General features: G+C 36.5%; 1 protein-coding gene across 2 annotated transcripts in view; it reads right to left on the bottom strand.

The window, feature by feature from the left end:
* The window catches only part of PTPRD (protein tyrosine phosphatase receptor type D), a 450,382-nt gene that overhangs the window by 99,154 nt on the left and 334,951 nt on the right, over positions 1 to 16,277 (bottom strand). For both annotated transcript variants that reach the window (XM_070742569.1, XM_070742568.1), the window contains one exon: positions 12,618 to 12,715. In XM_070742569.1, coding sequence (XP_070598670.1) covers positions 12,618 to 12,715 — 98 coding nt within the window. The remainder of the gene's footprint in view (positions 1 to 12,617; positions 12,716 to 16,277) is intronic.

The following is a 16,277-nucleotide window of genomic DNA, read 5'->3' as shown; positions in this document are numbered from 1 at the left end:
CAGTCACTGATTTTAACTGTATTAATATCTATATTCATATATACAGCTATTTAATTCTGAAACAAAAGCACAAAAAGAATCAAGACCCAAACCCAGAAAACATAAATATCTAGATATATCCCTAAGGACCTGCCACTCTATTGTAATATATAGATACATTTGCAGAAACCAGCTGCCAATAAAGTAAGAATGAAGTAAGAATTTATACTGAAGTACTGTAGTACTATTTTTGTACAGAGATAATGACCAGTCACTTAGTAATCATTTGAAGTTACAATGGACCTCAATATTTTTTGTATTTTTCACTCCATAAGATGCACGCCCTCCCCAAATGGGTGGAAATGTCTCTGTGTCTTTGGTGAAAGGCAGCTGGGCCGCAGCGGCAGGGTCCTTTTACAGTGCTGAATCCTGCCTCTTCTGTCTTTGTCATTGCCCATCTCTTCAGTCTCTTTTCCATAGTGCAGGAGTCAACAGGCAGAACTGGCACATGACAGGAAATCTATCTGTGGTCCTCTCATACTCTGCCTGATTTTTTTTGGTCTTATTTTCTGCCTCTAAACCTCAGTGTGCCTTATGGTCAGGTGCGTCTTATGGAGCGAAAAATACAGTACTTATGAGCCAAGTCTGACGTTCTGACACAGTCACTTAATCCTATTGTAGGTGCTTTGCAACTGATTCGCATTTATGGCTGTTTCCCGGGGGGGGGGGAATGCCCATTCCAAATAATGGGTTCTCAAATCAAATGCATAGAACATATTGGACATAAACCTGTGCTTTGGATGGGACAAGATCATAAAAAAACCTGCTTTGGATCATATTTGGGATTGTGGCTGTATCAGAAGCACGAGAAAATTCATGGTAAATAACTGGACAATAAATTTTCAGTGTTAGGAAAATGGCAGCAGGAAAGATGTGTTTGTTCAACTGTCCATTCAGTTAAGGTTTACCTTACCCTAGAAAGGCAGTCTGGTACAATAGGACTGCTGCCCCTTTTCTCCCCTCCTCCTCTCTACAAATTGCTGTCTATCACATCCTGCCCATTCATCTGTCTGTTCCCAATCTTCCTCTCTTCCCTTGCGCCTCTTCCCTTCAAACATTGCACCTGCTGATGCTTTAATTCAGCACAGCACCGTTGAGCAGAGTTTGCTAGACCATTTGAAGACCACAGAACTCAGATCCACTAATGAAAAGTTTGTGAAGTATTGTTAAATTTCAAGCAAACATACATTTCCAAGCAATTACGATATATAGTTTTACTGAGTCAAGCGTAATTCTTAAATATGGTTAGCTATTAAACATAGATGGTGCAAAGTATGTGCACTATGCTTAGTGCTATGGTTAAAGCATCAGGCTAAAACTGGGATACTGCGGGTTCTGATCCTGTCTTAGGTACGAAGTTGGGTGGATGACCTTGGTTCATTCGCTCCCTCTCAGTCCTTCAAAGGAGATAATAAAATTTGTTATATGTGTGTGTGTGTATATATATACATATACATATATATACATACATATATATATATGTAGATTGTTCTGAGTTCGGGTTTTGCCCTGTGTAATGTTTTGCATGTCTATGCGACGTTTCGGTAAAATCACATTTACCATCATCAGGCTGGAGTTCCAATCTCTGTGTTTTTGCAAATGAATATTAGCAACTGACATTCCTTCTTAGCATGTAGTGTGGGGGTGGAGATTTGCTTTGAATGTAGCAAATAGATTGGGTGACTATGCTTCCGTGATCTGATTGGTTGGTGTAATCATGGTTATAGAAGGAATGGTATGAAGATTATGAAGTGTTTTGTTTAAGTCTGATTTCCAAATATAAAATTCTAAAATCATAATAATTAAAGGATTGACATATTGATTATAATGAAGTTTTTATTTTGTTTAAGGCTGGTTTCCAAATTTCTGGCAGACGTGAGGTATCATCCCGTTTATTTAAACAAAAAGATCTTTTTTCAATTTCAATAGCTTCTAGAGAGATTCTTTTATATAAATTCTCTGTTTTGTGGAGTAATTTAGTTTTTTCAAAGTCAATTTCGTGCCCTGTTCTTTTAATGTGCTGGACAAGGGAGGAGGTCTTCTCCTGTTTCTTGACTGCATTCATATGTTCTGCCATGCGCTGGCTCACTCTTCGGTTAGTTTGTCCAATGTATGTGGCTGCACATGTTTTGCAAGGGATTTCATAGATACCTTGGTATTCTAATTGGATTTTATCTTTGGGGCTCCTTAGGATATTAGATATTTTTTGGTTAGTGCAAAATGAGGTTTTGATGTTATGTTTTTGTAGAATTTTACTAATTTTATCCGTGGTGCCTTTGATGTAAGGAAGGATGGTGGTGCCATTGTCCTGTTCTTGATCTTGTTTTTTGGGGGGTGTCTCTTTATTGATTAGGTTTGTTATTGTTTTCTCTTTGAATCCATTAGAAATTAGTACATCTTTGAGTTTGTTCAATTCAGTTTTTAAGTGCTCATGGTCAGCTAAGCGTTTGGTTCCAAACGCTTAGCTGACCATGAGCACTTAAAAACTGAATTGAACAAACTCAAAGATGTACTAATTTCTAATGGATTCAAAGAGAAAACAATAACAAACCTAATCAATAAAGAGACACCCCCCAAAAAACAGGATCAAGAACAGGACAATGGCACCACCATCCTTCCTTACATCAAAGGCACCACGGATAAAATTAGTAAAATTCTACAAAAACATAACATCAAAACCTCATTTTGCACTAACCAAAAAATATCTAATATCCTAAGGAGCCCCAAAGATAAAATCCAATTAGAATACCAAGGTATCTATGAAATCCCTTGCAAAACATGTGCAGCCACATACATTGGACAAACTAACCGAAGAGTGAGCCAGCGCATGGCAGAACATATGAATGCAGTCAAGAAACAGGAGAAGACCTCCTCCCTTGTCCAGCACATTAAAAGAACAGGGCACGAAATTGACTTTGAAAAAACTAAATTACTCCACAAAACAGAGAATTTATATAAAAGAATCTCTCTAGAAGCTATTGAAATTGAAAAAAGATCTTTTTGTTTAAATAAACGGGATGATACCTCACGTCTGCCAGAAATTTGGAAACCAGCCTTAAACAAAATAAAAACTTCATTATAATCAATATGTCAATCCTTTAATTATTATGATTTTAGAATTTTATATTTGGAAATCAGACTTAAACAAAACACTTCATAATCTTCATACCATTCCTTCTATAACCATGATTACACCAACCAATCAGATCACGGAAGCATAGTCACCCAATCTATTTGCTACATTCAAAGCAAATCTCCACCCCCACACTACATGCTAAGAAGGAATGTCAGTTGCTAATATTCATTTGCAAAAACACAGAGATTGGAACTCCAGCCTGATGATGGTAAATGTGATTTTACCGAAACGTCGCATAGACATGCAAAACATTACACAGGGCAAAACCCGAACTCAGAACAATCTACATACATATACCCGTGAAAATTTACGAAAACATATATATATATATATATATATATATATATATATATATATATATATACACACACACACACACACACACACTGTGACTGTTTTTATATTATCTTATTTAGTTTTCCTATACAGTGGTACCTCTACTTACGAACTTAATTTGTTCAGTGACCAGGTTCGTAAGTAGAAAAGTTCGTAAGTAGAAGCAATTTATCCCATAGGATTCAATGTAAAAGCAAATATGGCGTGCAAAACCCATTGGGAAAATCCAAACTTTTTTTTAAAAAGTGGCGGGAGGACAAAGTGAAGGCTAACAGAATGGAGACAGACATTGAGGAGAAGTGAGGAATGGAGGTCCCAACGAAGGCTAATGCCGCCCCAAATTGCTCCCAAAATCACCCTTCCAGATGCTTCCTAGGCCACCCCAAATCGCTTCCAAAAGCACCCCTCAAGATACTTCCTATGCCACTCAAAATCATCTACAAAATCACTCCTCCAAAAGCTTCCTACGCTGCCCCTAATCGCTCCCAAAATCAATCCCCCAGATGCTTCCTATGCCACCCCAAATTGCTTCCAAAATCACTCATCCAAAAGGTTCCTATGCCACCCCAAATCGCTTCCAAAATCACCCATCCAAAAGCTTCCTACGCTGCCCCAAATTGCTCCCAAAATCACCCCTCCAAAAGATTCCTATGCCATCCCCAATCGTTTCCAAAGTCTTCCAAAATCACTTCTCCTTTCAAAATGCCTCGATTCTCATTGCTGCCTTTCTTCAATCCATTTTCCTTCATTAGGACCTCGATTTGGGGTGGCGTAGTAAGCGTTTGCCTCGTTTCTCCTTGCTGCCTTTCTTCAATCCATTTGCCTTTGTTAGGACTGACTCGGGGTGGCATAAGAAGCTTTTGGAAGGGTGATTTTGGGAGCGATTTGGGGCGGCATAGGAATCTTTTGAAGGGGTGCATTTGGGAGCGATTTGGGGTGGCATAGAAAGCATCTGGAGGGGTGATTTTGGGAGCGATTTGGGGTGACATAGGAAGCTTTTGGAGGGGTGATTTTGGGAGCAATTTGGGTGGCGTAGGAAGCTTTGGGAGGCAATTTGGGACAGTGTAGGAAGCTTTTGGAGGGATGATTTTGGGAGTGATTTGGGTGGCAAAGGAAGCCTCTGGAGGGGTGATTTTGGGAGCGATTTGGGGCAGCGTAGGAAGCTTTTGGAGGAGTGATTTTGGAGGTGATTTGGGGTGGCATAGGAAGCGTCTGGCAGGGTGATTTTGGTAGCGAGATGGTACAAAGGAAGCGGTAGGCTACGGGGGATTTTGGCATCGGGATTGGGTGGCTACGGGGAGTGGAGGAAGTGGCAAGCATATGGGGCGGCTGCGGAGAGCTCATCCAATGCGCGCTGTTTTGGCCGCTGCTCGCAGCAGCAGCAGCAGCCAAGAGTGAAGCTAATGTAAGTAGAAAATAGTTCGTGAGTACAGGCAAAATAATCTTGAACACACGGTTCATATCTCAAAAGTCCGTAGGTAGAGGCGTTCGTAATAGAGGTACAACTGTACTTTATGAAGTCCTAAAGTACTATTTCATGCAGGTTGTTAGACATTTAATTCATACACACACACACACACACACACACATTATGTATGTATATATTTGTTTATGAATGTATGTATATGGAAGATTTTTGTACAATCTAGCTCTAAAATCTAGCAGCTTTCAATCTGATCTAGAGAATAGGCGAGGAATTGGCTACTATTATCAAGTGGCAATCAAAGGGATATATGTTAATATTATTACAAATTACTAACAATTGCAAGAACAGAGGGGAAAAGCAATATTTTGAAAACATATAATTAAGGTTAATGATATAGTTTAACAAACAGCACAGAGTGCAATCTGTAACTCTCCCCAAGAGTTGTGTCAAAATAAAACCATGGGTCCTTATCGACTTGATGTTGATCAACATTTGTTTCTTGTCTTCTCTCTCTTACCCCCTCTATACAACACTGTTATGGAGATTATCTTTTCAGCTAAAGATTTAGCAGAAACTCTGTAAGAATGTTCTCTGTAGTTATATCATATCTAGCTATAATATTTTCTTTTATCATTTTAGATGGCAGATAGAAAGTCTTGGGTTCACACAAGCTTGTAGTTTTATGATCTCTGGGTGAATATTGCAGTATTTTCTTGGCAGATTATGCAGTAATTTATGACTGACAATTTTTATTTGTTACTGACTTGCGTCCAACTGAAATTAATCATAATCAAGATCCAACTGAACAATTAATCTTCTCTATGTTAAACTCCATTTGTTTCAAAGAACCTTAGTCATAACTCATTTGAGCTAACCTGAGGCTGATATATTTTAATTTATGACTTTTACTATGCTATTCTTATTGGTTTTATTTTAAATTGTCTATGATTTTCCCTTTATGTTTAGATTTTTAGAATCAGTCAAGCAGACTAGAGATTGGACTGGATTCAAAGAACGATGTATCTAATTCTAGCTCTAGCCCAAAGTCAAATCTCTTTTAAAACTTAAGATCAATTTCTAAATATCAAGGGCATTCCAAAAGATGTTATAGCCTAGGGTTTTTCAAAATGTTTTTCATGGAACTCTTAATAGGATTCAATAGGACCAAGAGGAGCAGGAAGAAGGAGGGTCAGGGTATCTGTAGCAATTTTTCTAAGGAAAAATAATTTAATCCCAGTCATTGTAGATTGATTTGGTTGTTTTGATTATATATTAATATCCCAAGTAATTAATTTTTGTACATTAGAAATATTATTTTACATTGGTAATATTAGTTTGCTTTTCATACTTCAAAATAATAAACAAAGCAGCTTTCCAGGATGGTAATTGGAGTGTCAATTTTTGTAAAATTCAAATTACTTAAATGCATACCTTTGATTACATAAGTTACTACCCTTTTAGTTTTCTTGTCAAATTTCTATTTCTAGACCTTGGTCTCTTTATTAGGGTTATGAGATTTTTTTAAAAAAAATCAATGTTACTCTGAAAATCTATGTTATATGGCAACTTTTGCTTTACAAAATAGCACATTTTCTTTTATCAAGTTTATCTGATAATCTTTAGACTTTTAGACCAGAGGTCCCCAACCTCCAATCCGTGGACCAGCCCTAATTTCTGGCATGCTAGCAACCAAGTTGCACAAACAACTGAAGCCCCATCCATGGGATGCAGGCAAAACCACACCTTCTGTGAAGAAAAATCCTTTCTCCTTGGTCCCTGGTGTCCAAAAAATTGGAGGCTGATTGTTTAGACAATTGATTCTACATGCATTTGAACAGACAGAAAAATAAAATGTAGATAACTTTAGAAATTTATACTATGCGGAACAGCCATTGTGAAGTTCATGTAAAGGAAATAAATGAATACCAGCAAATGACTGATGAAATACTCAGTTTAGGTTGCATGATCTCTGTGACTGTGAACAATAAATAATTATATACAATTGGCATAAACTCTCTGCCTAATTGTGTTAGGTATCACTTTAAACCCTAACATGACCTTCAAGTCAACATGATTTAGTGAATATTAAAACAGTATTTTCATTTTTGACAGTAATGAGATTATTTTTCAGACAAAGCCGAAGACCTTATCTAACATTGAATCATTACATGATAAGCAAATGAACATAAATACTGTAAAACTAAATATACAATTGCTATTTAAATGTCTCTTGCTTAAGATGAAATATTTATGAAAAGGTCAAATAAAACTGCATTGAAACTGAATAGTTTCAAAATATTTTATATGAAAGGTATTTTGAAAGCTTGAAAGCGTAAATATATGTTAATAAGTTGTTAAACTACCCATATTTTAAAATAAACAGTTTTACATATTGGAATGTTAAAGATTTTATAATAGGACTGAACACGATAATATTATTATGATGCTAGATAAGCCAGTTGACAAAAATGTCATTGTGCTATTGCTTATAAAGGAGTACTAGTATTCTAGTCTTAGCAGCTGTTATTCCCAGTAATACTTTGCATTTGATAGAGAAAGAACATAACAGTTCAGTATTGATTGCTTGAGGAAGGTGGCATAATAAGTACAGTATTGCCATTTCAATAACTTCATGCAAAGCTGTATTCTACAGTTAAGTGTATTAAGGTGGCTGCATCAAGCAGCAAATTCTGGGGCACAATAAAGACACCAAAACTTAATGGGTGACCGGTGCAGGGAACCAGAATGACACTGTGAGCAGATTGCTGCTCACCCATTTATAGGAAGTGCTTTCTTCTGGGAACAATCAAATAAGGATTCCTGAATTTTTTTGGGGGGTGGGGTTGCTTCCTCACCTGCAAGGATTTCCAACTAGACAGTCTCTTAACTCCTGCCCAGTCTAGTTGCAGATTCTGCCACAATTGGTCTATTATATCTTTATTGAGGACAATGTTTTTGGTCTTCGGTGTGAATTAGCAGGTGTCAATATGCTGTGCTTTAGGTGGTGGAGTTACATTTTTGTTTGAATCTCAGGCCAGAAGCTAAATAGGCAGATCTGACAGATCATCCCGTTCAGGGGTGAAATTCAAAATTTTTCCCTACCGGTTCTGTAGGCGTGGCTAGGTGGGCGTGGCAGGGTAAGGATACTGAAAAATCTCTATTCCCACCCCACTCTGGGGCCACCTATTTGCGTTTTCTAATCAAAATTTCCACTACCGGCTCTCCAGAAGCTGTCAGAACCTGCTGAATTTCACCCCTGATCTTGTTATGACAGCTTCAAGAGACATGAATCTGAACAATATTGAGTTCAGTTAATGAGGAGGTAGATTCTGAAGGGGGCCTATCATATTTTTTTGAGTATAAAATGCACTGGAGTATAAGACGCAACTCAACAAGGAAAAAAGGTCTCTGCCTCCTAGCAATTTGCCAAACAGCAAAAAGGAAAGATGATACAGTAGTCCCTCGCTATACCGCGCTTCACCTACTGCGGCTTCACTTCATCGCGGGTTTTCAAGAAATATTAATGAGAAAAATCATTCGCGGATCTTCGCTGGTTCGCGGGTTTCTGAGGAAGTCGATCGGCAGATTTAAACAGCCCGCCGAACTCGATCGGCAGGTTTTTCAAAAAAAAATATATCTAAAATTGTAAATACTGTATTTAAATACTGTATCTAAAATAAATAGTGTGTGGGAAGGGTTTATAAACACTTAAAACAATGAAAACTTACCAAACAATTACAATATAAATACTTAAATAAGTACTATCAGTCGATAAATTCCACATCGCGGATTTCACCTATCGCGGCCGGGTCTGGAACGTAACACCAGCGATAGGTGAGGGACTACTGTATACAGTGTTTGCTGTGTATGTGTGTGCATGTGTGCTTGACCCATAGAAATAGCAAAAAAAATGGAGAAATGTACATTATGGTAGTATACTAATCCCAGAACGGTTTCTTAAATGTAATCACATTTACTGCTCCCAATTATTTGAATAGGTCTACTCCAAATATGACTAAGTCAGGGTTTAACTCAGCTGCCTTATCTTAATACTAATATTTAATACAAAAACAGGACATTGCAGATTATACTTTTACAGATCTTTAAAATTGATGTGGCTTTCTAGAAGTATTCTCTACTATTTAAAAGAAGATACAATAGCACCTCTTCAGATCAAGCATTTATTAAAAGCTTCTTCATTTTGTTAAGTTGTCTAAAAAACAATAAAGCAGTCTTTAAAAAATAAGTGTAATAATTTGAACATTCTATAGGCATTTATAGTTATTAACTTACCTCCTTGCAGCGAAAAACAAACAGTCAATCTCAGCAGTTGAACTCTCCCTGCAGTAATTTGCCTCCCTGCACTTTGTTTCATTTTCATTTTAGCACGTGGGCTTGCCAGCAACTTTAACCCATCAGCTGAGTGTTGGGAGGCAGATAATCAGTGGCTTCTGCTAATCAGGTGCTGCTGTTTGCTGCAAAGAGGTAAATTGCTGCAAGGAGGTAAATTACTCTTTGGGGGTAGCTGGGTGAGGTTACATTCGGTGTATAGGATACACCCAGGTTTTCACCCTCTTTGGGGGGGGGGTAAAAAGGTGCGTCTTATACTCCCGTATACTCCGTCTTACTCTGTAAAAGTATAATCTGCAAAAATATGGTAGTTGAAGAATATGTTGCACCTACTATGAGCTAAGCAAGGAGATGATCAGCACATCACCTTGAAAAGAGAAACATAATGTTCTTGCTCAAATTCAAAGCATGCCAGCTTCTGAGGTTATATAAAAACAACTTCTAAGCCCTTGGCCTCCAACCAGTTGGAATTACTCCTTGCTTTTCATTTTGGCTAATCTTTTGTACTGGCTTGTGGAATATTCTGATATAGATATCCTGACTTGTTGCAGGGAACTTTTTCTTTTCCTAGTGAGTAACTCATATTTCAAGGCAAGATTTGGATCTTTTAAAGTCTTAAATGGTCTCTGGTTAATTACCCACTTGACACAATTATCAGAAATAAACCACAGCATTTAAAAGTATTTAATCTATTGTCTGCTGCAATATTAGCTATACAGTGGAACCCCGACATAAGAGCTGCTCTACTTAAGAGCAACTCGAGATAAGAGCTGGGAGGGGAGAGATATTTTTGTTCTACTTACAAGCCCAAATTCGAGATACAAGCGCCAAGGAGCTGTCTCCTGAAGCCAAACGCTAACTTCCGCGTTCGGCTTCAGGAGACAGCTGCGAAGCGGCGCGCGTGTTTTAAAAGGTTGCAGCCGGCCTGGGGGGCTCGGGGGGTGCTTGCAGCTTTCTTTCTTGCTCTTTTTCTTTCTCTCTTTTACCTTCCCTTCCTCTATTTCTTCTTTTCTTTCTCCTTCCCACCTTCTTCCCTCCCTCCCTCCCTTCACTCATTCCTCTCTTACTCTCCCCTTTCATAAGTTTCCTTGCTTCCTTCTTCTGTTCCTGTCCCTTCCCCCTTTCTTTCTTTCTTTCTTTCTTTCTTTCTTGCTCTTTTTCTTTCTCTCTTTTACCTTCCCTTCCTCTATTTCTTCTTTTCTTTCTCCTTCCCACCTTCTTCCCTCCATCCCTCCCTTCACTCATTCCTCTCTTACTCTCCCCTTTCATAAGTTTCCTTGCTTCCTTCCTCTGTTCCTGTCCCTTCCCCCTTTCTTTCTTTCTTTCTTTCTTTCTTTCTTTCTTTCTTTCTTGCTTTCTTTCTTGCTCTTTTTCTTTCTCTCTTTTACCTTCCCTTCCTCTATTTCTTCTTTTCTTTCTCCTTCCCACCTTCTTCCCTCCCTCCCTCCCTTCACTCATTCCTCTCTTACTCTCCCCTTTCATAAGTTTCCTTGCTTCCTTCCTCTGTTCCTGTCCCTTCCCTCTTTCCTTCCTTCCTTCCCACCCTCCGTCCATTCATTCACCCATTCCTCTCTTGATCGCTTAAAGCCGGTCCCTGGTGCAAAAAGGGTTGGGGACCTCTGTCCTACAGGATTGGGTGGCAGAGAAGTTGAACATATGTAAATTTAAAAGTTTAAGAAAGTTTACAAGTTAAGTGAAAGAAACTTCATTATTCATTTATATGTACATGTACATTTCTTCATTAAAAACATGTCTTTCTGCATAATTTAGACTAACTTTGTGAGTTTTTTGAGGGCTGGAACCAATTAAAATTATTTACATTAATTCCTATGGGGAAAAGTCGTTCGAGATAAGAGCTGCTCGACTTAAGAGCCCAGGTCCGGAACGAATTAAACTCGTATCTCGAGGTACCACTGTACTACTATAGAATTTCCTCTTAATATTTGGGTTTTCTTTCATTTTTACTTTTTTAATACAATGGAACGCTAGAAACAAAATAACATAAAGAGTCTTGGGATTATATTATTTGTCCATTAACAGGATTCCCCAAGAACAGAATGGGTGGTGCTGGCAGCAATAAGTCAGAAAAAGGAATGCATAGTTTCAATGTTGGATAAGACTAGATGGGACTATAGAGGGGGGGAAATGGAGAAAAAAAATCATCTAATGCTTTTCAATGAGAGAGTCATTGGGTAGGAGCTTGGAAGATGGCTGACCATGCAATTATGAAGTTTCACCTTCCCTAGTAGCATCAGCTAGAGCGGAACTGCTATTAAGGGAAAAAATTTGTAATGCTTCCCCTACGTATTGTGCTTTAGCAATAATTAATGATATTTAATGGATGTGGTCCTATTGTCTTCAGCCATATCTACTGAGAATGGTCTCTCTGTGTTTGCATGCATCCTGGGAGTGATTATCCATGGGATATTAAAAGGTACTTTATAATAACTACCCATGATACTACTAAAATGTGTGACTCATGAATTAATGAACAGTATGGTAATCATAACTTTGCCAATCTTTAGTACAAGCAACATTTACACTGTGAACCAAACTAATTCTAAATCAATTACTTAAATTCTTATGGAGTTATAAATTAAGCTAAACATATGACAAAATAAAATTATCATGTAGGAATTTTCATTTTTTCTGCCCAAATTATTTAGATTAGTTTTACTTGCATTGAACTTAGCTGAATTCACTGTTTTATCTGTTCAATGTTAATATGCTGGTGAAATTTCTTCTAATGCTTTATTAGGTATTGATTTTAGAATTTATTCCTGAAGTGGTTAACACTGAATTTCTATTTTTTTTAAATTTTGTAAAGTATTTATTGATACTAAAAGAAAAGGATACCTAGCTCTTGTTACTTCTTTCAATACCTCCCATCCAAAGATCCTTCCACCCTCCCCTTTTCTTTTTTCCTAACTATTTATATTCTATTTCAATGATAAAAGAAATTGATTTGGACAGAATGTCTCCCAAAGATATTTAAAATCCTTTCCTAACCAACAGGACATTAACACATTGAAAAAAATCTTCTGTTAAGAATTCGATTTAAATGTTCACAGTAGCATAAAAATAATGAAGCAATTAATTCTAAAATACTTACACTGCAATTTTATTCTATTCAACAAGCTTGCTATGCCATTTGTTTAGGAATTCAGTGTTGCTTTTTGAAAATTTGTCTTATTTATTTTTGAATTACGTTAATTTATGTTTTATATTTATGGACAGAAGTTGTACCTCCTGGACGTTTATTCCAACTCATTAATAATGTCATTCTAAATTATCAGTGAATCAATCCCTGAGAAACCTGGGTGTCATTACCTCATATTCTTGGGAAAATTTCAGGTTGTCATTTGCCTTCAATCTTTCAATGTGATCTGCAAGTTCCAAAATAGGTATTGGTGGGTGGCTAGCCATACCTGTTAAAGTAGAAAAAAGATGAAATGAAAAATAATAAAAGCCAAGTACTAATATTCATTTTTTAAAAAAAATATAGCAATTAAAATGGCTATAAAATGTGTAAATAGTAAAGATGTTTTAAGGTGATAGAAGCAGGCATATAGTTTAATCACTCAAAGCAAGACATGCTCTGAAGAGAGATTTTAAAATTTTAAAAAATTAAGCAATTTTCCCAAACAACAATTCTCTAGTGTTAGAATGAATATATACACATATATTTATATATATATAATAATGTAAATATATATAAATATATCTTTACACACATATATTATACCAAAGCTTAATGAAGTTAGCTAAGTGCAAAGAATGAGATAGTTAGACCTTATGTTCATTTCTCTTTGAATAATGATTCTTAATGTCCTTGTTTTGAACTGTGTGAAATGGAAATGGTGTTGGATTAGGTGAACAGAACGTGAATCGAGAGCAAGGAGAAACCAATCAGAGTCCTAAAGAGTTAGAACAGTTGAGACAAAATAACTTATGAGGAAAACTAACTTGAAGAATGTAGGTTACCAGGGTAACCAGAGAAACTTGGTCTTGCAAAAAGAGATTTCAAAAATAAAATGGGAACGAAAAAACCCTTCATGTGTAATTATAAAATTAAATGAAATGAAATAAATGAATAGCGTGGTTCTTCAGAAAGTAATTACTGTATTTCAAGAATTGGAGAAGTTGATTAAGACAAAGAATAATCTAATGATTTTTCAAAGCATGTTACAAAAATTTAGGACATTTACATGCAGCTATGGATAGTCAGAGTAAACATGCATTGCAGCTTATAGACAACAGTCAATAAAGACAAGATTGTACATTAGACATTTAAAGCTTCAAAAATGTTTCCACTAGTAGCAGATTGTAGTGGCAGGGGTTGTACAGAATCGGTTTTGTGAAAAACAAACATGCAGTTCACCCTACTTTCTCAGAGAAAAGATAAAAATTTCAATCCCTTCCCTTTATCAACCCCCAGAGATTACCTACAATCTACTTCAGGTGTAAACATCTTTGTCTACAGATGGAAAAACGGTGAACATCGAGAAGGGTCAGGGAAGGGATGGAGTGGGATGAGATGGGATAGAAAAGCAACAGGGTAAATTGGAGACAGGATAAAATGGCAAAATGGGGTCAACTAGCATGATCTGCCAAACTAAATATTTTAGCAAATCCACAAGTATTTGCGCAAAGGAGCATATTTTTTCAACAGCTCATGGTGGATGAGTTTCCACCCATTCGATGTATTTCCCATATTGTAAGCTTGCCTAGAATAGCTTGGGGAGACATAAAATTGGCTAGAGTTTTAAACTAGCAAACCCCAGAGGCATGGACATTATGTGTAAAAAAAAAAAAAAAGATGGCAACTGAAAGAAGGAGTGGGGGGCTCAAGCTGGAAGCCATAATTTCCACGGCTCAGGCTGTTTCATCACTGCAACTTTGAAAGATGTATTCTACAAAAGATAGTTTGCATGATGCTACACAGCTTTATGTGTCATGATTGGAAATGATAATATAAAGATATAAATTACATTTTCTATGTCCTTACTAGAGTTATAGAACTCCTGGCCTAATGAAGGAAGGGTCATCACCAGCATGTCATTTAAATCCTGCTGGTGGCAGTGAAGATAGCACTAAGGAAGATAATATGATGTGGCAGAACTAATTAGATACATAACAGTTCTTTTGATTGTTTGGCAAGCGTATGAAGTGCCCAGACATTATGGAAACTACTTTCAGAAAGGAAAACAACAATATTTTTTATTAATTTGGAAGATGTTTTAGTATGTCTCATATCTTCATATGGAATATTTAATCTGGGTGATTTGTTTTAGAAATAGCCAACACCTTTTTAATCCAGATCGAGCATCCCAGTGACACAATATAGAAAGAAGAAAAATAAGAAAAAAGGCACAAGAAAATGCTAGGCTTATTCAGAAATGGAAGTTGAATAATGGAACATCTAAAACAGTGAACAGAGAAAATAATAGACAAAGATGTTTAGACCTTTTCGAGCGAATCGTGGGAGAGAGTTATTATCATATAAGGATTGAGTGGTAGTTTGGCTAGAGAGGGAGGACACAGAGCCAATCAGGGAGGCGTAGGGGACTGAATTACTGCTCAAAGCTGTAAAAAGTAAAGCCAATTGGAAATGGGAAAGAAATTAGTAACAGCAGTACACCATCATATTAAGTCAGTTTTTACAGAGACCAAGGTACTATTCTGCATGCACAATACAATGTGGACATTTGGAACTGAGAAATAGACAGAAAGGCCAGACTACCCTAATTTGTTCATTTACGGAACCAAACAGCTCTATTAGTGGATCACATTATTGTGGAACTGGATATCAATACTCAATTTTATATTATTGAAAACTGAGACATCATTCATATGAAATAATAGATAAGTTATGAATAATAAGCTCAAATGCAGGCTTTTTCAGAAATAACAAAATTTTCAGTGGTGCTCACTCTTTAGTAGAGATAAGTAGTCCAAGATGTTAAAATCATATCCCATAATTTTAACTATGGTTATTGTATCCATCTCAGACAAAAATTCCTTCTATTTTTTGCTATTTATATGAGCATTACCCTTCTACAGGGAGACATTTGATTCTTATCAAAATGTAATACACAATTTGTTCACTAGTTTAGCAGAAGGCATAAGTTTATTTAAGAAGAAAATTAAACCACTCTTAGAATTAACCATCTATTAGGTTTATAAGTTACATAAAATGAGGCCTTTTTCTTGAATTTCACAATAATCTCATCAAAGGAAATAAGTAGAAAAGTAGTACAAGTTTGTGTGTGGTTCTTTCTTTCTTTCTGTCTCTTTCTTTCTTTCCTTCCTTCTTTCTCTTTCTCCTTAAATTTCTACCTTTTATTTCATACTCACTATTTTTAATTTTTACATTCTAAAGCATGCTGCATACAGTTATTTAGTTATTTAGCTTTAAAATGAATTTGCCTTTTTGCTATACAACTGCAACTAAAAGCCAAGTAATGGTCAAGAAATTTCAACTGGTAATGGCTTCTGCATTCAAGAGTCCATTTTAACTGAAATACTGTAGCATACAGATGGCTTGATGTTATGAATCTGGAAAGCATCCACTGTTGATGTATATTTGCATGACAATGTATCCTAAGAGCATTTTTATTAACAGATATGGGTGGAACAGCATATGCCAATGTTTTCTTCCCTCCATACTGCCCCATTATATTAAAAGAGAGATGGGAAAATATAAATCAAACAACATAGAAATGGAAATTATGCAGCCCTGGTGCAAGCTATACAATAGCGAAAACATGCATATATCAGATTTCATTGTTAAGCATCCCATTTGCCCAGATACAATATTCTTTAGTTGCTGGCTACATTTATTCTCCGGTGGTACATGCTTCTGAAGAAAGTGATAATATTACAAAACACATAAAGAAGCTATGATATATTCAAAGAAAAGCACCTGAGCAGTAGCAGCATTCTTGTCATTCATCTCAAGGATTAAAAATGCTAAATATTTACATTTGC

This window comes from Erythrolamprus reginae, chromosome 2, assembly GCF_031021105.1.
Source record: "Erythrolamprus reginae isolate rEryReg1 chromosome 2, rEryReg1.hap1, whole genome shotgun sequence".
In the NCBI taxonomy this organism is placed as follows: domain Eukaryota; kingdom Metazoa; phylum Chordata; class Lepidosauria; order Squamata; family Dipsadidae; genus Erythrolamprus; species Erythrolamprus reginae.
The sequence above is the reverse complement of the archived record's forward strand: the minus strand, read 5'-3'. Positions and strand labels throughout refer to the sequence as shown.